The sequence below is a fragment of the Pteropus medius genome, unplaced genomic scaffold (genome assembly GCF_902729225.1).
Source record: "Pteropus medius unplaced genomic scaffold, Ma_sr-lr_union100, whole genome shotgun sequence".
Taxonomy (NCBI): domain Eukaryota; kingdom Metazoa; phylum Chordata; class Mammalia; order Chiroptera; family Pteropodidae; genus Pteropus; species Pteropus medius.
Genome location: NW_024340692.1, coordinates 20,582,112 through 20,607,786, shown reverse-complemented (window position 1 = coordinate 20,607,786; position 25,675 = coordinate 20,582,112). Strand labels below are relative to the sequence as shown.

Here is a 25,675-nt window from a genome sequence, read left to right as displayed (position 1 = left end):
AGAGGAGAATTATTCAGGTAAAGAGATCAGTGATAGGAGTATGAGCTGTCAAGGGGGAGTGAAGATACAGAAACTGATTCCACTGTGCCAGCAACTTCTCCTAACAATGGCCTTTTGCCTATGCTTGACTATTTGTCTCTTTCCGGGGGTCACGGTGTTTTGCATGATTATTGAGTTAAAGCTTGACTTCTAAACTGGTTGTTCCTAGGAGTGTCCAAACATGTTGGGGATGCCCTGAAAGCCCATTCCTCTCAGTGCTTGAGAAAAATCTGGACAGTTGGAATCCCTCCTTGGGGTATCATTGAGAACCAGAGAGATCTTATTGGAAAAGATGTAAGTAGACCATCCTTTCACAACAAAAGGAAATGAACATATATCTAATTGTGAATTTAGCACTATACATGGATATCCAATAGACATCTTGAATGTCAAATGTCCAAAAACAATCTCTGACTTCCTACTGCTTCCCTTACCCTATCGTAGAAAATGACAATTCTATCCTTGCAGTTACTCAAGCCAAAAGCCTTGGACTTATCCTGGAATGATCTTTGTCTCATGCCTCAAACTTGATCCATCAGCAAATTATCTCATCTTCACTTTAAAAATATATCCAGCTTCTGATCTCCACTGTTGCTGAGCAGGGCCAAGCCACCATTTTCCATTACCTGGGTGATTAGAATAGCCTTCCCTACTCTCATTCTTGTCTTTTATTACAGTCTATCCTAAACACACTAGCCAGAACGATTCCTCTAAAATATAAATCAGATCAAGCTTCTCCTCTGTGCATAAACCTTCATTGGATCCTGTCTCACTCAGAACAACAGGCAAGCTTTTCGCAATGTTGTGCATGTAGTGAAACAAGGGACATTCATGATTTGGCCTTTCTCTTCCCTCTTCTCATACTACTCTCTGTTTCATTTATTCCTGTGTATTGATTCTTTGATACTATCTGTTTGTTGTTCTAAAGGGAATAAACTTGTCAATTATGTTTATGACTAATGAATATTTTTGGTAAAAATCTCAGATATTACAAAAGGTATGAAGAAGAAAGATAACTATCATTAATACTTTAGTGTGTATTATTACAGAATTTTTCTATGTTTGTGTATATGTGTATAGTAAAAAAAAAAGTTTGTATGTAAAAGAAGTAATAACAGAAACCCAGAACTGTGACTCTATTTTTTAGCTTAGCTATTTAACATAGTCATTTTTCTATGTCATTTAATATAGACAGGCTTATGGTTTATTTTAACTTTCATTTTGGAAAATTTAAACATATTAAAGAGTGGATTTATTAGAATAATGAACTCCTTTGTACCCATCTCCCATATTTTCTGGACATGATGTGTTCTGTGTACTGATGCTGATCCTTAAACTGTTTTTCAGTCATCTGAAGCGAGGTAAGTACCAAAATTGAAAATAAAATATTTTGAACCATTTTTAGCAATGTGGCAGTGCTATGACATCTAAGCATTTGGTCAGCGGACTTATCTTGCTGAGCATGGAAAGTGTGAGTGTTGTTGAACTTGCATCATTGAGTCTCACGAGCAGAACTGAATACTAGTCATATATAGGAGGATCACATATTGGTCCATAAAAAATGAAAAATAAAAGAAAATTGACCCTTCACCACACAAAGCTTGAGAAGCACTGCTCTTGGTTGTAAGTCATGCTTTTTAACCTCAGCAAGAACTCTATAGTGCATAGAGATAGGCCTTTGAAGCAGTTGAGCTGAAGGAAGGATCTCAAGCTCTGAGCATCCCTTGTCCATGCTGTCTTGTAGGTAGTGTGCCTCTACCAGACTCTGGGAAACCCCCTCAGCAAGCTTGCCACACTCAACAGCATGCATTCCCACTTCATCCTGTCTGATGATGGGACTGTGGGCAAGTACGGAAATGAGATGAAGCTCAGGAGGAACCTGGAAAAGTACTTGTCTCTGCAGAAAATACACAGCTGTGAGTACCCTGGGGGTTCAGCCATGACATCCTGGTTGGGGGCCTGCTGTGGGGCAAGGTGCTCTGTTTTCATTTCAGTGGAAAGGTCCAAGGTAGCCCCTGCCTTAAATTAACATGTGTAAACCCACAGCCTGAAGAAAACAGGGTGTGAAGTGGCACAGTGCTGTTGGTGACTGTTGAGAGAGAGGAAAAATCTCTGCGGGACAGTAAAGATAGGAGGTTTTGTGGAGGAGTGGAGACTTCAGCAGAGCCTCCAGGAGTCCTTAGGGTTGGATAGATGGAGGGAGAGAGGAAAGAAGTATCAATGCCGGAATGGGAATGGCTAAAGAGCAGTAAGGAGACTGGCCTGAGAAGAGGGAGGCTATGAGCTTTTATAGGGGAAATGAGATTTCACATGTGGATGGGGTGGCCCCAGACAGGAAGGGGTTGAAATCAGACAGGGCTTTTAGAAATAGGAACCATTGAAAGTATCCATGTTGTGATTTGCTCACAGTGGTACTTTTGAGGTGGCCATTTCGGAAGTATCTGTAGCAGTTAGAGACTAGAAGAGGGCTGGATTCAGTGAACACCCTTGAGTGGAGAGGTGGGAATACTTATGGGGAGGAGGAGGGCTGGGTGCTGCTGGGAGAAATGGAGACTTTTTGTTTGAGGCAGCAGAAGGTGGGCCCCTGCCTCTTTGATGAGTTAAATCTTCCAGAAAATATTCCTACTCTTTGGGGCAGAAGGTCATGAAGTAGGAAGGCCCTCAAAAGGCACAAGTCCTCTTTAGCCTTTGACTTATGATGAGGAAAGGCTGGTTGGTCGTCCTTTGAGTTTTTGGCCTTGATCTCCTGATGCAGCAGAACGTAGTGAGGTTAGACAGATCAAATCTCTGTCATTTACTCCCTGTGACCTTGGACAAGTTAACATATTCCAAACTGTTTTCTTAATATGAAATGCAAGGAACTGTCTACTTCTACCTGATGTTGTGAGTATTGAGATAAAGTATGTTAGATGTGTCCGAAATAGTGCTGGGTACACAGTATGTCTTCAGTAATGTCTATTTCTTTCTATCTTTTTATCTTTCTTTGATACCGGGGTCATTTCTTGATTGGCGTCGGGGGTGAGGAAGGGACTCTGGGAAGTGTCACATAGAGCATATTATGAATGAAGGTTGGAAACTCTTTTAGGTCAAGAAAGGTGAGAGAAGATCAGGTGTCTGGTCCTCTGTGGAGTGGGAGTGAACAGGGGAAGGGAGAGCCACAGAAGAGGGGGCAGTCAGGGATTGGCTCTAAAGAAAAATCTCCGAGAGGCAGCCCTGTTAAGGGGCCGAAATATCAGTGACCTAAAATTTCCTGTTGCCGCTATTGACCTGTACTCGCCATAGAAATTGCTCAGGGGTTCTGTACAGCACTCTTACGTGTGCCCAGGAGGCAAAGTCTTTGTTTTTCTTATTACCTACTAATCCTCTATTTGAGGATGAGTGAAAACAACCCTGAGCTTACATATACCAGCAAGTGACAGACCTACTTTCAAAGATCTTGAAATTTAGGATTTATTTGGAGAGTTTCACTGTTTGTGGAGAAAGAATGTGGAGTCAGTGCTAGTGGATTGTTAACATTTTCAATTCTATGGGGAACTGATATGAAAAGAGCAAAAACAATAAAAAAATAAACTACCTACACGCACATACACGCACATACACACACATGCACACATGCACACACGCACACACGCACACACGAAATGAAGGAAGGAAAGAATGAAGAAAGAAAAGAAGGGAGGGAGAGAAGGAGGGAATGAAGAAAGGAAAGACAAAAGAAAAAAGCCTTTAGCAAAGCAAACCCCCAATTCTTATGCATCAAAGCCAATCTTCATACCTACTGTGCTCACCAGGGAGGGTTTCTACCCTATTTGTATTTGTGATCAAAAAGGGATTTACTTGGATGGAATGAACATACTTAAATAGTTTGTTGATTTCTTTCATTTCTTTTAAGCTGGGTTTCTTGGAGTCCCTGGCAAATTCTTGATGTTGGGAGAAAGTACTTATCAAAAAAAAAAAAAAGACACTTAACTTTATAAAGTTGCTATAGGAATCCCTGGGTTCAGTCAATGTCAGTTTGTTCTGTAAGATTCTGTGGATAGATCCGATTCCTCTGTATCCCTTTATAATCTAAGTCTTGATGAAGTAGGCTGGGTTCCCTTTACTGGAGTGGCCCTTCCAGGAGCTTTCAATTTTGAGGTGTAATATTGTCTTCCTGCTTAACTGGGAGCCAGGAGTAGAGGCATCACTCTAGTGAGATTTCTCAGGGATTCTTTTCTTTTTTAACAAACTTAATTAGTAGCATCAGTAAGATCCTTTCTGTAGAAAACAATAATAAATACGTTTGTTTTTGTGGAAATTAATTATTGCTTAAAGGAAAATGTACATAACAGAAATTGAATTCTATCTTTCCCTTTCCCACAAAATATCCTTATTGATTTCTTTTTTAGGATAATAAAAGTATTACATACTCTCATTTATATAAAGCTAAAAAAGTGCATAAGAGAAGGAAGAGATGATTTTCCATAATCTCCTATCAAAAACTAACCACTGTTAAATTTTTCATATTTATGCTTTCAGAAATTCTCTAGACACACAGCAACATTTTAAAAATTCACACTGGGATCATATATTAGCCCTACTTCTTTTATAGTTTTCCCCCAAACATGGATGAATTTCCACATTGTAAGCCTAATTTAGCATATTTTAATGGCTACATAATACTTCATTATATAGGATGTAAGAGATTCTCTTCTAAAAGTTTTCTGAATTCATTTCAATGATTCCATGATTAATGAAATATACATCTAAATTTTCTTCTGTTACTTTTATGCTTTAACATATCATTTTCTCTATTTCATTTAGCTTTTATAAGACTATCTTATTAGAGGAATCCTATGACTTGAAAGAGGAAGAAAATTTCCTCTCTTTCAAGTGTTTTTTTTTTTGGCTGGTCTCATAATTAAATCTACCTGAGACAGTTAACAAGTCAAGTTGCCACATTTAATTACATATGTACATATGGGAACCTCACATACATGAGAAAGTTGGAGATCCCACATATACAAGAGGTTCAGAGACAGAAAGTTAAAATGTGATATATATGGCATTCTGAGCTAAGGCCGAGGTAAGGTGTTTTGGGGCTTCAGAGGGGAGGAAGGTCATTGCAGGATGGTAGGAAGAGGACATGTTCAGCAATTAGTAGTTTGTCTTGCCCTATAGATAGGTCACAAAAGTTATTTGACATGATGACTCTTATTATGAGCAAGGCCCCTAACTTAAATTCTTCTAGGTAATTGGGGGTGAGGTGGGTGGGACAGAAGTTTCTCTTGAGCTCACGGGTTCTTGGTTGCCTTAGCTCAAAATAATCCTCATACCACAGGGGCACACCTTGGGGTAACTTGTTCTGAACCCCTATAGTTTTTTACATTCACTTTTTAGTAATAGGGAGAAAATAATGAGGTAGAAGTATATGGAAAAAAAAAAGTAGAATGTCAAAGCAATCAAGTAGACTGGAGAAAGTATTTAGATGCCTGCTGACTGGCCCACCCCTAACATCTGGGGGTGGGGGGGGTGGGGGTACAGGGCAAGCGAACCACATGAAGTCTGCATACAACGTGTCCAAATACTTAAAATCCTTACATCTACTAATAACCTGTATAATGTTCTACCCTTTACCTTTGAGTTTAGAATCTTGGATTTTTAGGAGTACTGAACCAAAATACGGGGGTGAGGCAGAGCCAGCACCTTGGCCCTGTCATACAGCTCACTCTCTGTTTCTCTTCCTGATCTTGGCTCAGTCCATTCCTGCCATGCCAGGTGCCTCATGTGCATGTGGTCACCTGGCCACACTAGCCTACATGCCCAGACTCTATCTACCTCTCCCGTACCCCCTGCCTTTTGCTTTGGCAAGTATGTTCTTGGGGAGAACATATCTGAGCAGAGGCCCAAGCAGTCAGTCCATGGTAGCAGGAATTTGGGGGTCTGGAGCACTCTAATAAGTAGAGGAGTGGGCACAGACTTCCCTCAAATGTTGGCCTTGTAGTCTCGCTGTGAGCGGGGAGGAGCATGGGAAGAGGAAGGCACCATAAAAGATAGGGCCCTGATTAAAGTCCTCAGCGTGAGTGTGGCATTGCCTGCCAGTTTTTCTTTTGAAAAGTAAAATAAAATATTGATTTAAATAAATCAATACATGTGTGATTTAAATGTTAAATCAAATAGGATATCTATAGAATAAACAAAGTCCGTTTTCAAAATGTCCCCAAATAACATTGAATGTCAACTCTAATTGAAAAATAAAAATTAATTAAAAAACTCCTGAAATCCTCAAATTCTCCTTCACTTCTCTACTATTAATAATTTGATGTATGTCTTTCCAGAGTCTTCTTGATATGTATTATATATACTCATGTCTATGTTTCTAAAAATATAGATAGGATAATGCTATGACAATAATTCCATAACTTTTTTTTACTTATCATCTTTTTAAAAAGAATGACTCCACAGTCTTCCTTACTTTAATAAAATATGTAGTTCTGATAAGAATTTCAAAAGTGAAAAATAGAATAAATTGAAATGTATAACTTCTTTGAGGATTACCCATCCCATCTTATTTTCAGAAATAACCACCAATAAAAGTTGATTGAATAGGCAAAAGGTTGATCATTATTGGATGGATGATGGATACATTGGGATCCATTACTATTATTCTGTTTTCTTTGAGATAAGTTTGAAACTTTTGACAATGAAAAGTTAAAATTTCTTAAAGACTACTTATTTTTTTAAAATTAATAAAAACTTTTAGCTGTTTTTTTTTTTTAACCTGAGAAATCTCGAAGATGCTCTCATCATATTTATGCTACTTTTATTTAAAGTCTGAACTTCTGGCTTGGTCTTGAACTATGCAAGCCTGAGTCAAAGAAGAGAGAGGAGCTAAGGCAAGTTATGAATATATGTGGTGATTGAAGCACTTGTGTGTGTCTGGAAATCAAAATGGCTGATTCACCAAGATAGGGTTGCTTTGTAATGGTTCGGTATTGTTTGTCATCTGAAATAGGCTCAAGACAAGGTGTGCCCATGGTGGGGCTGGTGGTGGAAGGAGGTCCCAATGTCATCCTCTCGGTGTGGGAGACTGTTAAAGACAAACATCCAGTGGTGGTGTGTGAAGGCACTGGAAGGGCTGCTGACCTCTTGGCTTTCACCCACAAACACTTAACAGATGGAGGGTGAGTTGTTGACTCTTTGTTTTTAAAATTATGGTGACTATTTATTTCTCTATTTTAGTTCTTGAAGCTCTGCTTTTGTGTGCTCCAGATAATCAGTAAACATTCACTACTTGTTGTAACTGCTCTGTAATTGGCCCTTATAGCTGAAAAAATTCTGCACTGGGTGAGGGAACCAGTGTAGGCTACAGATTGCCTTCAAATTCATTCACTATTAGTAAAAATAGCAGGAATTGGGGCAATCAACATCCTGGCATTTACATAGGATATGTTGTGCTTATTTGAAGTTTGAGTTCTTTCCCCTTTTCAAATAAGAAAGCAGTTTTTCTCTAGCCATCCTATATCCAGTGTGATTCTTCCAATTTCAAAAGCATGATATTTCCACTATGTAAGTAAATATAGTGATAATCAACTAAAATATTAACCCTAATTTACTTAGTAAACATTCACTGCTTGTTATAACTGCTCTGTGATGACTCTTTCCTTACAATTTCTCTCCCATTTCAGCCCTCAGCTCTCTACTTCTACCCTTTACCCCTTTCCTTATCCTTTCACACCTGTCCCTTTCCTAAAGTCACCCTCAATGAGTGGTTCTTAAACCTTTCGTGGTTTCAGATCCTTTTGCAAATACAATGCCCACAATTTCTGGTCTTTAATAGCTCCCTGGAAATCTGTCACCTTGAGAGCCTGGCCTCAGAGTGTATTCTTTCCAAGATTGTAACAGATCGACGTATTCTCACTTTCATATTCAGACTTCCCTGGTGCCGTTTTCTTTTGCTTCCCACTCATTTTCTTCCATAGCAAAACTGTCCAAAAAACCTTCTCAGTCAGGTAGGGCAGACAGTTGTTTTTTTTTTATACTGATGTTGCTGGCTTGTTTCCTTCTCTGCATTGTGTCAAGTCAGTCATGACCATCTATCTCTCTCCTAGATCCCTTTGTCCTCAGGTGAAGGAGGAGATCATCTGCATGATTCAGAACACTTTCAACTTTAGTCTTAAACAGTCCAAGCACCTTTTTCAAATTCTAATGGAGTGTATGGTACACAGGGATTCTGTGAGTATGATGAGGTGATGACTTAACTGATTTAAAAATGCTAATTTTCAACAATCATACTATTTATTTTCACTATTTTTTAAAGTATGGAATTTTTTATTTTTAACTTTATATATAACTCGACAGAACTTGACCCCTAGTTGAGTACCTTGGTCTTTACCCACCTGTTTCAAATTCCCAATTGTACCTGGGAAAAAGCACTTAGTATAGCAGTATTACATAAAAGAGATCAAATCTGGTGAAAATTACATGTAAATATTTTCAAAGATTAAAGGAACAGCTCCATGTCTTACATGACCTCAAGTTGGCTGGATTAGCTGATACATCACAGCATCCTGAGTGAAGCCGGCAGGAGATCGTTGGGAATGTACTGGCAGTGGGAAATGTGAGCATATCATATACTCTAGAATAGAAAACTGAGTCCACAAACTATGGGCTATGGACATTATGTGGATTCAGGAAAAGGTTTTAGTGTTTTAGAGTACTTTGATCAAAGTTTTTAACAATGACTTGGATGATATGAAGTTGACAATTAGAGTAAATATGCACATATGTCTTGATTCATAGTGATATTTCCAGAATTTGAAGGCTAGACCAAATTATTCAAGATTTTGGTAATATTTAAGCACTTGACTACAAAAAAACAATTGAATAAGTTCGGGCTAAATAAAGCATGGCTAAACATGTGTGAAAAACCCTTTGGGATTTTAGTTGACTTAAAATAACAACAAAATTAACAACCATGTCTATAATTAGCACTGTGCTTTCTTTTTTTTGAGAATTTAAATGGTTTACCCAGAGTCATGCAGTTATGAAATGGTAGAACTGAAATTTGAGCTTAGAATTGAAATCTTATACATGGTCTACTTCATTTTTTATTTCCCACAGTAATCGGTAAGTTAAGAAAAGGACATGGTAAGGAGATTGCCCTTTATTTGCCTCTTCCTGTCATCAAGAGAGTTATTAATGAACTATGTAATTCTCAGGAGGGAACTAGAGAAGGCAGCTAAGGGTTTGCACATTACAGGAATTAGGTTCTCAGCTTTTGTACAATTGAGGGTTGATTTTATGCGTGAATATAGAGGGGCTCTTAGGTGGAGGGAACTAATGAGTGAATTGTAGTAGGTTTTCTATCTTTATGGGACCTTAGAGATTAGGGTTCCTGTAATTTTGTGGGTGAGTAATTTGAGATTCAGAGGCTATAAGATATTTACCGAAGGCTGATTAGTTAGTGACATATCTGGGGCTAGTTCTTGTTGGTCTAGGCTCTTTTTTATTGACAGCTCCCTCTACTATATAAAATATATCTTCATTTGGAAAGACTGAGAGACATTTGTTAATAGTAGGAGATCTTTTATAATCATAAATAACATCCTTCTTTGTCTTAAAAAAGAAATCAGTCACGTGCTAGGATATGCTGGACACTTTGACACTGTGCTGACAGTCTGTGCCATCCATTGTATTTGCTCATTGGGTGCATTGTAATTGCCTCACTTATTTTATAAAAATTTTCGAGGATTCATTTCTCATTAAAAAGCAAAAGTTTTAGTTTCTAAGGCTAAGGGAACAGAAGGAATGATTGTCTACACGAGCAATTGACAGTTTTTCATTACAGCATGTGAATGCTAAATTAATGTAGTAATATTCTTTCATATATGTTTCCTCTAGGATACATGGAAGTTTTAGGTTTTTTTTTCCCCCTTGCATGAACATATTCTCCATTACCCTACTTAAAATTTTTTCTCTCCTATAAATTAAAATTTTTTTTAACTTTATGTGTTTTTTGACATTGATAAAGTTCGTTTTCCTCAATTCATTAACTCAAGAGTGAATTTTATGGGCACTCTTGAAAGCATTTCTTTGCTAATTCTCAAAATGTATGGCTTTCTGTTTTTCAACTGTTTAGATTATCATATTTGAGGCTGATTCTGAGGAGTTGCAAGACCTTGATTTAGCAATCCTAACAGCTCTGTTAAAAGGTGGGTGTTTGAAGCACAAATTGATAGTTACCAAATAGTCATGGGATGTGAAATAACAGCAAAGGGAATAAGTCAATAATATTGCAATGGCTATGTATAGTGCCAGGTGGGTACTAGAGTGATTAGAGGAATCACTTTGTAAATTACATAAATGTCTAACCACTATGCTGTACACCTGAAACTAATATATTTTAAAAAGGTGAGTGTCTCAATAGGGTTATAACTGTTCCTCAATTTCTCTTTTCACATTCCATGGCACTTTGTGTTTTATATGTTGACATTTTAAATAAATCGTATGATCCTTTCTTTTACCTTAGGCACAAATTTATCAGCATCCAAACAATTAAATCTGGCAATGGCTTGGGACAGAATGGACATTGCCAAGAAACACGTCCTAATACATGGACAGCATTGGAAGGTATAATGAAAATGGTTATGCCAAAAATAATTTTGTGTGTTGGTTTGTTAGGGAGGAAAGAGAAAATTGGAGGATAGATAGATTGGATTGTTTGGGGTGTGGGGGGTATCATCTCTGTAGTTGGGCACCCAAGGATCAATTGCTAGAACATTTCTCTCATCTACTTTGCCTTCCTGAAAACAGTTTTTTCCCTCTGGCTCTGCAGCCTAATTGAAGCTGACAAAGGAAGTTGCAAGGAAAGAATGGAGGGATTTTTTTTTATCGTTATTTAAAACTTAAAGTGCATCTTATTTTTTGCATTAGAATGTAATAAGTGCTCAAGGTAGAAATTAGTGAAAACAGAAAAACAGAAGAAAGATGACCTATAATGGTAATGATAATTTTCAATAACATTTTATTTTTAAAAATTACAGTTGTGGCTATATCACGGGTTTATTATTTTTGGATCAAACTAATCCATGCACAATTTGAAAACTTCAAATGGTACTAAAAGGCTACTAATAAAACTGGTTCTTTGCTCTGCTAATCCCAAGAGCCAAACACTTTTGACATTTGTTTTCACTGTTCTGGCATTTGTAGGTCTCCATATTTCTAAAAATAAGTTATATTGTTGTTTGTGTGATTCATCGGTTTTAAGACTCCTGCCCTTTAGACTGGTTGCCTTGCTATTCCTGGTGTTGAACTGTCATCCTTCATTGTCTTGTGGGAGTCCTGTGTTAGTGTGCTTGTTTTCTCTATTCCCTATCTTCCTCTTTCTTGGTTTACTTTTTTATTTTGATGGTGTGCATCCTTCAGTAATCTGCTGAGAAATGGAGGATGAGAGATAAAAATTTTGAGGACTTGTGTGTTTGAATATATTTTAATTCAAGTTTGGAAGTAATTCCCTTAGAGAATTCTGAATGCTTAGCTTCTAGTACCCAACATTGCTCTTGAGAAGGAAAAATCTTTCTGTTTTCCGATCCTTTATTTGTGACCATATTTTCTCCCTCTGGAAGTTTAAAAAACCTTCTCTTTTTCCAGTGTTCTGAGATATCACAATGATGTGTATTGTCGTGAGTCTTCATATTCATTACGCTAGACACATGCTTTCAGATCAACAATCATACATTTCCATTCTGGAGAATTTCTTCCCCTCTTTTCTCTGCTTTCTTTCTGGAATGTCTATTATCTAAATATTAGGCCATGGATTGCTCCTCTAATCTTTGCTTATTCCTCTTATCTTTTATATCTTTTTTTCTTTTTTTGTAGTTTTCCTCAACTTTAATTTTTCTGCCTTGCAGGTAGCTTTTTGTTTCTGGTAGCATACTCTTAATTTCTAAATTTGTTCTTTGATTGTCCTTTTTAAATAGCATCCTGAATACAAATATCTTCACTTATTTCTGAGGCTATTAATGATAGTGGTTTTGAAATTTTCCTTTTCCTGCATTGTCTGATTCCTCTTAGCTGATGTTTTATGGTCTGTTTGTTCTAGACTTTTTGTTTAGGAGTAGAGGATAGAAAACACATTATAAATTCTGAGCCTATAGGTTTGAGCTTCATAGTGCGGTGATCTGGCTGCCATTTGTTGGGGGACATGAGATGTCAGCATATTCATGTCTTTTCTCTGGTATTAGTCACAATACCGAAAAAGAACCCATCTAGCCCTTGCCTGGAAGGTAAAAGCCTTGTTGCTGGTGTTATGGAAATTAGATGGGGGTGATGACTTGGAAGGTCCCAACATTAGAAATTCCACACGTGTGCTTTAATTTCATCTTGATGCCGCCAGAATTCTGTGGCATAAATTGTTTGGTTGTCGACTTTTTCAAGTTTCAGTTTTTGTATACTTTCTTTTTTTACTTTCTGGCTTTCTGGAGACTGCTACATCAATTACTCTTTGACCATCTTCTTTCCAACTTTCAAAAATGTTGTACTCTTCTTATACTTATGGATTCATTAAAGAAAAAAAAAATCCCTTTACTATAATTTTAATGGAGTTTTAGGTAGGAGTGTGTTTAATTTGGCATTTAAACTATACCCAGAAGTCAGGTGTAGTTTAAATGGAAACATGCCAAGTTACCTCCTTCCACCCCCAAAAAGGAAAAAACATTGGGTTTTTATTTGAATTGCATTAAACCTGTAAATTAATTTGGGAACCGTTGAGATCTTTATAATAGTCAATCTTCCCACTCAAGAATAAATTTATTCAGCATGTCCTTTACAACAACTGCAATTTCACTTTTTATTATTTATTATTTCTTCACTGAGGTCCTGAACATTTCTAAGTAAGATTATATTTTTGTATATTTATCGTGCCTGTATAGTTTTGAGTTCAAATATACATAATCCTTTATTTCTAGTTTCTTAATTGTCTCTATTTCTTATTTATTTCTACTCCCTGAAGCCTGGATCACTGGAACAAGCAATGTTAGATGCTTTAGTGATGGATCGGGTGGATTTTGTGAAGCTCTTAATAGAATATGGAGTGAATCTCCATCGCTTTCTTACCATCCCTCGACTGGAAGAGCTCTATAACACAGTGAGTGTTGGATCATTTCCTCGATCAGCTCCTTTAAGGTTTACCTTAAGATTTAGCTTGAGTGTTCAAATCTTCTTGACTGTTCATGTACAAATATAGCTCACAGAGAGAAAGACTTTTCAATCAAAGGAGAAATATTCTTACCAATTCCATTTTATCTATGGTCATTTCTATATCACCCATTATTAATTTTCAGAGTAGATGCATAAACTAACTTAAGAAAGTATTGTAGTAAGACCATAATTAATGCTAAAATTGCGAATAAGAACAAATTAGTATTATTGAGTTATTGAAAGCATCTCAACCTAAGGGCACAGTTAAAATTCTGTTCCTGAAACTTTCCTGTGCAAACCCTTTATTGAAACTAAACTTGGTTACTCGTTGTAAAGATTCCAATTGCTCAAGTCCTGTACCCTTCTTGAAATGCCTTTCCTTGTCCTTTGACTGACTCTTAGCTTTTCTTCTTGAATACTTCAGTTCACAGTGATCTGTCCCTATGTACAAATTACTTACAACTCTTTGAGCACATACAGCTTCATGTGTTGGTTTTATTTATTTATTTTTAAGTACCCACTCTCTTCTATTAGACTGTAAAAACTCTTCAAAGGAAGTACTTATATTCTTCATTGACTCCCTCAGAAGCTTGATTGAACATAAGTAAGTGTTCAATAAATATTTGTTGATGGAATTTGTAATTGTGTGATTTATACTGATGAAGAATAGTTATAAATTAGTTAAAATTTATTTCTGCCTCTTGTGACATAAAGTTAATTACTACCTACCTATATATATCTTTCTTTGAAAAATATTTCAATTTACTTACATCTTCTATTGGGAAACACCTTCCTTAGAATTAATTTCGCTTAAGCTTCATTGCTAACAATATTGAAGAAAATTTTCAATACTCTGAATTATTTATGCATTCTGAAATGTTTTTTTCCCTTGAGTACATGATAATTAAAAGCGAATTAAAATTCTTCCTTTTGTTCTTTATTACAGAAACAAGGACCTACTAATATGCTCTTGCATCATCTTGTCCAAGATGTAAAACAGGTAACCCAATTACAAAAGTGTACAAATGTCTTTGTGTATTGACCTAACTTTGTGATGGAGCTATCATAAGATATTGCTTTGTACAATGTAGATTTGGATCTTCTATTTGAATCACCTACCCTCTTTCCCAGTGACTGGACAATTTCATCACCGGACCCCACTCTTACATATTTTTCCCCTATAATTTTCTTTGTGTTTTTAAAGATTTGATCCACTCAGTAAGTAGAAGTGGTTAATAATTATTTTCTCTTATGAATATGAATCGAAGACATAAAAACTTCTAATCAGAAGTTCAGCTCAACGTGATACAGCAGTATTGCCAATGATGATAATAATTCCTTTTGAAAATAAAGACACTTCTTATTTCTGTTGTCTTTATCAGAGGACTAATACATGATTTCCATTGTTTTTCTTATTATCATTTTGACTGTTAGTGATAGTTTGGAGGCTTTTACTTCTTTTCACAGTCTAAGCATTATTCTAGGAAACCAGGATGAATCCCACTGCTCTATACCCTTTCTAATAATTTGTTCATTGTGTTCTCATTAAACCTCAAGTTAAGTCAGACTTAAAATAATCTGTCCCATTACTTACCAAAACTTACCAATTTTAACAGGTTTTTATGCATTAATTCCTTCTCTTTTAATTACCAAGAACTTTTATCCAACATCTGCAGAAAACTAGGTATGCCTTTTATTTGTCACTGTGATTAAAATCCCTCCATGGCATATTTTAAAATTTCTTCCCTTGTTTTTTTACAAGTGTAGTATCTTGATGGAGAGGGGCTTTCTGATTACATTGACTTGGTGGGAGAGCCAGAGTGAAAGGAGTATGGAAGAAGACATTTAATTTGCAAATCAGTAGTAAGCAAAAGTGTCCATGCTGATGTACTTTTAGTTTGCATCGATTTATGCTATATTGAAATAATTTTTCTTACGTATTTCCTTAAACTCTGATTCTGTCACAATAAAATGAAAACAAAAAGAGAATTGGATAGGTTAAATATGCTCTTAACTAGCAGCAAATAAGAACATAATTCTGGGTTTTCCTTGAAAAAATAAATTATGAATGCAAAAAAGAGAAATTAAATTATCCACACATACATAAATATCACCTTATTTCTCATTCAAAGGATGTGAATGTTATTCATACTCTGTTTATTTCCAAGGTCTTGTTCAGCACTCTGTGTGCCTTCAAAAATGTCCTGTGAATTGTAGTTCAGAAACAATAGTATTGAAAAGATAGTAAAGTGGGTTTTAAGGGGTCAAAATAATTTTTATTTAGACTAAGATCCAGGTACTTGGATGTCTGCTGCTCAGCTCTCCTACCAACCATAACATTTTCTTGGCACAGCTTCATGTTTTGTATCTCATTTGGTTCTGCTGTTCTATGTTCCTTATTTCTATTTGTTCTCCTTCAAGTACTTCCATGCTCTTTTTTGTGTGTATGATGTGATCAAGACAGTGCAAAGCATTCTAGCCATTTTCATAAAAAGAGAGGGTGAAGATTTAACTCAATGTTAATTTTGGATCACATACATTCAATTTATCTTTCAGTAATTTTATTTCTTTTGTAGTAGTTATGTTATTTCCAATTAAAAACAATCTGTTATACTATATTTAAATGTATTTTGTTCTAAAGTATATACATGCATGAGAGAAAAAAAAGAGTGAATGAGCAGATATAAGCAGACATCAATGTCTATAAAATTAAAACCATATTAAGGCTGAGTATCCTTTTCTGTCTGAACAAGTAGACTATATCAATAGCTGATCATATTAATCAATTGGTTTGTGAAGATGATTGAAAAGTATGAGTGTACCTCTGCAGTTGATTTGGTTATATTCTAATGGCATGGCAGAAGAAAGAGATTGAAAAAAATAACAAAGTTATTATGTGTTTTTGTTCCAGCACACCCTTCTCTCAGGCTACAGCATAACCCTAATTGACATTGGATTGGTAATAGAGTACCTCATTGGTGGAGCGTATCGCAGCAGCTACACTAGAAAAAATTTCAGAGCCCTCTACAACAACCTCTACAGAAAACATAAGGTAGCACAAATGAAACTTACCCTAGTAAAATTAAGGATAACTAGGAGTGATACTTTTTAAAAAATGGCTTGGGAAGTTCAGATGGGATTGGTTCTAAAACACATATTCTATTTATTGACATTTATTATCAGCTCTATGTGCTAAGTGCTGGCATGCTGGCCAGGGACGAACATAAAGATCGGGAGTTTAGAACAGTTGTAGAGGAAACAGATTTATGAATAACTGGCCATAATACAAAACATTATTTAATATGTGCTATATTTGCATAGAAGTAATGTGATGAAAGATGAACAATTCTTTCCTGTTTTTTCTTTTATTTTGAAAATACAGACGTCTAAAGCTTGATAGGATTAGATCTGTAAACTCACAGTAGTCCACAGTCTGGAGATGACAAACCTGGGACCAGTGTGTAGGGATTCTATTGGAAGATGCATGCAGAATGTACTTAAAAATACATATTGTACATATTTATTTTCCTTCATTGTTTTGAAAGTCTAGTAAAATTAGACTGTTTAGGTGATTAGCAGAGAAAACATTGCTTGTTTCTTAAAATTTCCCTTACAAATTAGTAAGCCGAAGAGACTAGATCTCAGAGGATAATGAAAATGTTAGAAAAGTGAGTTTTGAATATTTTTGGTTGAGTAAAGAGCAGGAACAATGAAAGGCACAGCCTTGTGGACATAAGGGAATGTTTATGCACTGTCAAGGAGACCTTTGTCACTGGAGAAGTGCCAGGAGGTTGTGAGGGATGAGACTTAAAAGGTAGTTTGGGGTAAGATCACATGAAAAGTCCATAATATCAAGCTACAGTGACCTTTATTTGTAAAGAAGTAGATGAAGTGAAAGCCCAACTTGGCTTTAGGAAATGAAAAAATGAAAAAGAAACCCAAATCTTACATAGAAAATGTTCTTTATTGAAATTTCAAAGGCATAGGGATATACTTGAGGTGTCAGTTCCTTCATTAAAAAAAAAAAAAAAAAAATACACCTTGCTGCAAGGTTACCAGTGGCAGGTACAAGGAGTGACTATGGCTTTGGCGCAGCCCAGTGGAGAGCAGGCTAGGCAAGTTCCCTAGTGCCCTTTCTAGAAGTAAGAAATTACCCATTTCTCTGGTTATTTTCTAGTGAAAGAGTAGAGTTTAATGTGTTTCCTAGTAAATCAGATCATAGCGGTTATAAATACATGGTTTGGAGTCAGAGATCTGGAACTGAATCTTCATTTTGCTCAGTAGTTGCTGTGTAATCTTGAATGAGAAACTTAACCTCTCTGTATCAGCTTCCTCACCTATAGTATGGGAATAATAATATCCCTTCCATAAATTCATCAAAAGAACTAAATAGTAGCTGAAAAACACAGATTTCTGGGTTTCATAGAGTATAGAGTAACTATTAATAATAAGACATTATGATTATTACTAATGATTCTATTAATTCTGTATTACAATGATAATAATTCGAGTATTATCTTTAAAAAGTCTTGATTAGACTTTAAGAAGTCTAATTTATATCCATAAAACATAAACTAAAATAGTTAAAAGCCTATGGTTTGCATCATAAATTTTCATGCCAGTCTCTAAGAATGCTTCTTTTTATTTTTCTTTCTCATTGATGAAAGCTTCATGCTGATAAGCAATGAATTATGTTGTTGTTGGGCCTAGCCATTAGAATTCCAGTGGTGATATTATAGAACACGTGGAGAAATCCCATAACTTTCTAACTTAACCTTAACCTTGGAGGTGTTTGTGAATAGGAACTTTTTCTTATCAGAACTGTGTATCTTTATTGCCTACTTGCAGCTTGTTCCAGGTATAGAACATCCATTGATTCTAATGGAATTTCCACATAGAGAAGGAATGCAGATATATAATCGGAAACAAAAGAGCATGTTCTCTAAGATGTTTGGAAATAACAGTGTGTTTAATAAGAAGGAGATCATGAGAGCTTCTTTTTGGGTTACTGAGTAATTAATTTCTGATTAATGATTAATTACTAATCATGGATGAGAGACAGACCCATTGGATATTTAATAGGATATTAAATGGTTTTCATTGTTGTCTAGAAATAAAGTAATTGTTACCGCTATAATCTTTTCTCTTTTTCGTTTTATTTTGAAAATAAACATATGCCAGAGAGCATCCAGCTGTACTCAAAGCCTTTCCCAGTCCTCTCTTCACAAGAGATGCACCTCAGCAAGCAGAAAAGAATCTGCAGAAAGTACGCTTCACTCCCAGTTCATTAGAACTGCCCAGCCTTACAAGTTCAAGGTACCATTACTTCTTTTTAGTCTTAAAAGTAAAATTATTCTTGCAGACTGAGACCATTTCGTCATTTAAAATTGGAGAACGGGAGGTAGAAACAGAGGAACCATTTACAAGCATCATAAACAAATGGCCCAAATAAAAAACAACACAGCTGTCCTCTAATAATGAGCAAAGGCCCAGGACAGAGCACTGGGAGCTAAATGATTGCCAGGGCTGGCACTTCAGTCTTATCTTCCTTGTTCCTACTGCCACCATGTCTAGATGGTGATTCAGAAAGGCAGTCCATGAGATAGCATACAAAAAATGTAATCCTTAACCAAACACCAAATCCTTATCCCCCTGTCCCCAAGGCTAATTGGATGTGACTTTTTCCTTCTCTTCTTTTACTTCTTTCTCAGATTGTCCTTTTGCATCTTATTTTTTCCCCTTTGAGGCTTTCTTGAAATTAATTTTAGCCTAATATTACACTTTGACAATGATAGTGTGTGTGTGTGTGTGTGTGCGCGCGCGCGTGCGTGCACGTGCACATACAACATTGTTACTTCCTCCTCCTTCTACTACCTCAATCCTAGTTTTCTTGTGGGTTAAATGCTTTTGCTTAGTTTTCATTAATGGTTCCTATGTTGGCTGAAAGAGGTTTGCTTTCCATACCTCCTAGAATAAAAAGGTATTTTATGAAATTACCCTTTATTTATAAATAATCATCAATGATTATAAATTTCTTTTATTTATAGAAATAGAGGAAGCTTATGGCAATTTTTGCTATGACTCTCTTTTAATTAAAAATAATAATTATTGAATCTTATTATTTGCTAGGCATTATGTTGGGTGCTTGGTTGAATTTGAGATACAGGTGGGTTGGGGAAAATATAATGATAACTGAGAAATGGTTTCACGCTCCCCAAAGTAATAACCATGGTGCACTATGATGAGCATTGAGGTAGAGAGGCATACACAGTAATTTAGAAGAATATGGGAGTTTAGAGAGTAGCATTTGAAATGAGCTGTATAGGGTGGGTTTACCAGGTAGAGAATAGTATTTTACTATTACCATCACTAGAGGAATATAATCATAAGGGAAACTTAAAACCAATCTCTTTGGATGCATGTTGGCAATACTAGTAACATTTTTCTGAGAAGACAATGAATCTATTTGTAAGGTGAGTTTAGAGTTTTTTAATAGTTTTTGTTTATCCAACATATTATTTCAATCCATTTCCTTGGAAGCTGTAATAATAGTGGCTCTGTTTGAAAGGTTCACTGTTTTAAGTTGTGGTAAATAAATTTAAAGTATCTCAGCTTAGGGACCCTAGAACTATTAGATGCAATAAGAAATAGATTACTTTAAAAGGCCATTTTTTTTTTTTTTGTTTTCTGGTTTATAAAGTGCTATTATTGTTAGTTCTATCTTTTTTCAGTGATTTAAAAAATATTTCTAGGGTACCTGATTTTTAATTTTTAATTTATATTTTTAGGTAAAACAACGTGTATCTGAGTATTTGGAAACCCATTCCTATTTTATTTTCCAACAGGAAAAGTCTGTAGTCCTTCATAAATCGAAGAAGTTGAAAGAACAAAATATATCAGATAACCCTGAGGCTCCTGGCTTTACTTACCCTTACAATGAACTGCTGGTTTGGGCTGTGCTAATGAAAAGGCAGAAGATGGCCATGTTCTTCTGGCAGCATGGCGAGGAAGCCACGGTTAAGGCAGTGATGGCTTGTATACTCTACCGAGCCATGGCCCGGGAAGCTAAGGAGAGCAACATGGTGGACGATGCCTCAGAAGAGTTGAAAAATTACTCAAAGTAGGAGTTCTCTCTTCACTTCATACTAAATATCAACAGTTCTTAGAATGGTTAGACACTTTTATAGCCCTCACCTTAGACTTGTAAGATGAGTAGACTCGTTGCCGTGCATTTCATGTGTTTCCTGTGAATAAGAGTCTTTAGATATTTTAAGGAATTTTTTGTGAAATAAAAGGAAGAGAGGTGGCCTTCAGGTTGGGAGACTTGGGTTCTAGTCCTTCTTAGTCCAGCTGTTTATTAACTGGGTGAGTCAGTTGACCAGATTTTAAGACTTCAGTTTCCTCACTGGAAAATGTTCAGTTAACGATTTTGAAAGTCTCTCCCAACTCTCACACTCTTTGATACTAAGTTAAATTAAAACTTGTGGTTTACCTTAAGTATCTCTCAGGCAGAAAAACAAATGTATTATGTATTAAAGAACCAGATCATGATGGCGGAAGATGGAAAAGTTAGAAGTGTTTTTGATTTTTTTGAGGAAAGAAGGGAAGCTAGAATTAATAATAAGAAACTAATTTAGAATTTTAATTTAAAAAGTTTCAGAGAATGACAGCATCTACTCTTTCGATATAATGAATGACTTCCCAGAAAAATCCCAGAAAATGTCTCCAGGTCTGGTTTCTTAAAGTCATCTATTGATTTTGTAAAATCTTAAAAAAAAAAATGATTGTTTCACAATTTTTCTTAATGACTGCTCTGTTTTGAACAGTATTTTCTGTCAAAAAAAATTCTTTATTAGGTTTTATCGGGGAATCCCAACTCAAGCTATATATCGCCTGATCTGTGGTGTGGAGTTGGCTCCCTCCCATGAATAGCTCAGGCACTCCTCGTGTGAACTAATTCTGCACACTACAGCGTAAACCCTCTAGTTCTGTTCCTTCAGGAAAGGGAGAACAATCCATTTCCTGAGCAGCAATCCCCTTTCAAATAGCTTGTGCAAACTGAGGTTATTAAGTTGCTGTTTGCTCTTTTGTATTAATCTTTTCTGTTTCTCATATCTAATCTTTTTGAGTGTTTTGGGGGCTCTCACCTGTATTTGTTTTTGCTGATCACCATTGTGTCATTACAGACAGTTTGGTCAGCTTGCCCTGGATGTGCTGGAGAAGGCGTTCAAGCAGAATGAGAGAATGGCCATGAAGCTGCTGACCTATGAACTCAAGAACTGGAGCAATTCTACTTGTTTGAAACTGGCTGTGTCTGGAGGATTGCGGCCTTTTGTTTCGCATACTTGTACCCAAATGTTGCTGACGGACATGTGGATGGGGTGCTTGAAAATGAGGAAAAATTCTTGGTTAAAGGTATATTCACTTGCTTTATTGAGTTTAATATTAGTTTAGTCTGAAGGTCTGTACTCTTGAGTTCATTTTTTTTTGGTTCCAGAAGATTATCTTCAGGAAACCAATTAATATCTTTGATTTTCACAGATGAGCTGGGAACTTTCCAGTGGGACCTGACAACTACTTTATCTCCCATTATCACAGTTTTTTTTGTTTTTTGTTTTTTAATGGGGATAATTGTGCCAGCTCTGTTCATCACAAAGGAATACTCTTGTGAAGGTGGTTAGAAGATGTTATGCAAGATTTCCTTAGCAGTAACATATGCAAACATGATACTCCTAATACAATCATATGCAAGATTTCATTAGTAGTTAATTTCATTGCCTCCGATAATTATAACAGAAGTCAATTAGATCTTAGTGAAATTTTGCTCAGCTTAAAAATACTAACCAATAATAAATTAAATAAAATTAGCAATTTCTGTTGTTTTGCTCATTCAGTGAGCAGGTGTTTCAGAGAATATATGGCAGTTTTATAAAGCTGCCTCCAAATACTTCTATTCTATTACACTTTAGCCTCATCTCTCAACTCGAATTGTCAAGAGTAATTTAGTTAACTACTAAAGACATTTAACTTTGACATCAAGCCTAAAGCTGCTTGAAACACCTGCTCACTGAATGAGCAAAACAACAGAAATTGCTAATTTTATTTAATTTATTATTGGTTAGGTTATGGTTAAGCTTAAGAAGTATATGTGATTATGAAAATGAATAAAGGGATAGACAACATGAGCATTAAGAACTACATAAAACTATATTTTATATTTTAATTTTATTCTTCCTAGAGTTCTAAAAAATATGATGTGTCCTAAATAAAATGACTCTCCTTAAAACATATTTTTGGTGAACACAGTATAGAAACACAAAGAAATAAAAAATATAAGATAAATATATGTAATATATTTATGCATATTAATATAAGATAAATATATGTAATATATGTAATATATATATGCACATTTTAATTCTACTAATGAGACTTCAGAAATAAGAGGAAAACCAATAAAAAAATTATTCCATATAGGTTCTTCTTTAGAAATATCAGAGAAACAATAATTGTTTCTAGAAGTTCTTCGATTTGTTTTCGATTTTAGCCTTGGAAGTCATGAAGCAGAGTTGTGAATAGCTACACAAGGTCTAACAATAACTCCTTTTAAATGTTCAGAGAGTGAGATGGGGTATAGATAGCTGAAAGTGAGAAATAATTTCCCCCATAACTGTGTCCCGTACATAGTTTAGTTTACTAAAAATCCCTAATACTAAGAGCTTAATAACCTTTTGCTCCTTATATACCTTATATCTACAAACTTCACTTAAGTGTAGCAAGACAAAATGTTGTGCCCCAAAACATAGCGAGTTGACAAAGACGGCGTAATTAGCTACTTAAAATCTCTGAGCTGCAGTAAACTATACTGTTCTTTGTGCACAGATGCTAATTCATCTGTGGCTTATGAGTTTTGGGAACACATCTTCAAAGAACTGTAAGATATCCTGGTTAGACTAGTTCCACGTAGATGAAGACTGGAGGAAGACCTTATAGGGTTATGTGGAAGAGAAAACTCATTTAAATGCTTTTCGGGTAGTAGGCTCCCACCTATCTTTTGGAAATGGGATATTGATATTACTGAGTAATTTTTCACAAACCAGTTGCTGCAACGGACAAGGGCAACAGAATGTGGAACCTTTTCAGGAACTGGGCTAGGAATTAGTGTAATATTATTGTTGTGCCTGGGAACTATGTTTTCAGACCTAGAAGACTGCATATATTTTGGGTTCTACACCTGGAAAGAAAATAAACACTCAAGAAATCCCTGTCAGAACTGTAGAAAGTCCAGAGGACCTTCACAGAAGATCAAGCTTTAAAATAAAATAAAAGGCCAAAAAAAAAAAAGAATGTTGACAAGAATATGACCAGTTATTTAATCATGAATGGCATATAGTCAGAGTTAATCTTATTTTTGTTCACTGAATCTGAGAATACTAAGGCCTAATTTTAGCCTTGAAAGAGGTAGTGTTCAGCAAATTGGTTTCACAACATTTAGTAAATCTTCTGAACTCTTTACCCTAAAGGGCCATAGAAGTTGAAGATAAAAACTCTTGAATAGACTATAAATAAGTTAATGAATGAAAGCAATATAATGAAAACATCGTGGATGTCCAGGTCTATACTTTTCTTGGGTTTTACTGGCAGAGAAAATATTTGTGTAGGATGGGAGGAGGATCTAACAAAAGGTGACACTTGGTATGTTTTTATATTTTGATTTTATAATATGATTTTAATGTTTATGTGATACTATCTACTTAATGGCTTTCAAGAATTATTAAAGCAACATGCTCATTAAAAAATAATACTTTCATTGCCCTGCCCCTTGGGATAAATAACAGTATAATACAATAGTCCCCCTTATCCACGGGGGGGATAAGACCCCCAGTGGGTGCCTGAAACCATGGCTAGTACTGAACCTTATGTATACCATGTTTTTTCCTATACATACATACTGATGATAAAGTTTAATTTATAAACTAGGCACAGTAAGAGATTAGCCACAATAACAAAATATAAAAATGATAACAATATACTATAATAAAAGTTATGTGAATATGGTCTCTCTCTCTCTCTCTAAATATCTTATTGTACTGAACTTACCTTTTCACTTAAAGGAAGCACTTTACAGCTTCTCTTTGACGTATCTAAATCACCAGCGTTACTACTCTTGTGCTTTGGGGCTGTTTTTAAGTAAAATCAGAGTTACTTGAAAAAGAGCAGTAGGTTATGGAGATAGTCGATCTGATTGATAATTGAGATGTCTACTAAGTGACTAATGGGTGGGTAGCATATACAGCATAGATATGCTGGACAAAGGATGATACATGTCCCCAGGGGGATGGAGTGGGATGTTATGAGATTTTATCATGTTACTCAGAATAGCGCAGAATTTAAAACATCATTTTTTAGTTCTGGAAATTTCCATTTAATATTTTTGGACCATGATTGACCATTGGTAACTGAAACCAAGGAAGGTGAAACTATGGATGTACATATTTAAAAAACTTAAATGCATATATGTGTATGCACATCCATTTTAATTTTCTTTTTTTTACAAAAACGGGATCACACTCTAATGTTCTATAATTTGCTTTTTTCATTTAACAATGTAACTTAGATACTTTTTCATAATATTCAGAATTGCCTTTGTCTTTTTAATGGTTGTATAGTACTCCACTGTTAGGTCGTCCCACACCAGCTATCCCTCTATAGGTGGACATTTAAGTTTACATCTGTTTTTTTCTATTATAAATAACCCTACAATGAACATCTCTATCCACACATGCTTGAGTTCATGAGTATTTCTGAGGGAGACACTTCTAGAATTGGAATTGTTGAGTTAAAATGTATGTATAGTATCAGGATATCAAATAAATTGGTGATGGGTCTGATATTTTACATACACTAAAATCTTAATTTTGTTATTTAAATAGTACTTGTGCCTTGTGTAACCACTACTATTTATTTTGCTTTGTTTTCTTTTAAAGATCATCATAAGCATTCTTTTACCACCCACCATTTTGACATTGGAATTTAAAAGCAAAGCAGAGATGTCACATGTTCCCCAATCCCAGGACTTCCAGTTTACAAGGTATAATGGTGACCAGAACCCCAGCAATACCAAAGAAAATGCTTATAAGGTTGGTGCAATGTTATAGTAAACTGAGTTTTCATGGTATTGGCTGCACACAAACATACACACACATAAAGTTTATTTAATATTTTATTTAACAATCTTAATCACATTATGGTATGACTAGGTATAGTATGTGTGATAGATCTAATTAACACCCATATATGATGAAGCAAAACATCCCATTACTGACTCAAAGCCAAAATCAAAGACTTTATTATATTGACAGCTGCTTAACTTTTCATATTGCTTTCTAAATAGCAGAGTAACAGACTTACTATTTCTCTAAAGCTACGATACAGAATGCCTCATATTCTTGAAAAT

The 25,675-nt window shown here is 35.5% G+C and overlaps 1 protein-coding gene across 10 annotated transcripts in view; it reads left to right on the top strand.

Moving 5' to 3' along the window:
* The window catches only part of TRPM6 (transient receptor potential cation channel subfamily M member 6), a 156,385-nt gene that overhangs the window by 76,929 nt on the left and 53,781 nt on the right, over window positions 1-25,675 (top strand). For all 10 annotated transcript variants that reach the window (XM_039842886.1, XM_039842922.1, XM_039842834.1 and 7 more), the window contains 13 exons: window positions 209-333; window positions 1,784-1,955; window positions 7,034-7,202; window positions 8,130-8,253; window positions 10,160-10,232; window positions 10,550-10,650; window positions 13,031-13,165; window positions 14,165-14,218; window positions 16,130-16,270; window positions 18,400-18,534; window positions 20,064-20,338; window positions 21,405-21,633; window positions 25,206-25,358. In XM_039842886.1, the coding sequence (XP_039698820.1) occupies window positions 209-333; window positions 1,784-1,955; window positions 7,034-7,202; window positions 8,130-8,253; window positions 10,160-10,232; window positions 10,550-10,650; window positions 13,031-13,165; window positions 14,165-14,218; window positions 16,130-16,270; window positions 18,400-18,534; window positions 20,064-20,338; window positions 21,405-21,633; window positions 25,206-25,358 (1,886 nt within the window). The remainder of the gene's footprint in view (window positions 1-208; window positions 334-1,783; window positions 1,956-7,033; window positions 7,203-8,129; window positions 8,254-10,159; window positions 10,233-10,549; window positions 10,651-13,030; window positions 13,166-14,164; window positions 14,219-16,129; window positions 16,271-18,399; window positions 18,535-20,063; window positions 20,339-21,404; window positions 21,634-25,205; window positions 25,359-25,675) is intronic.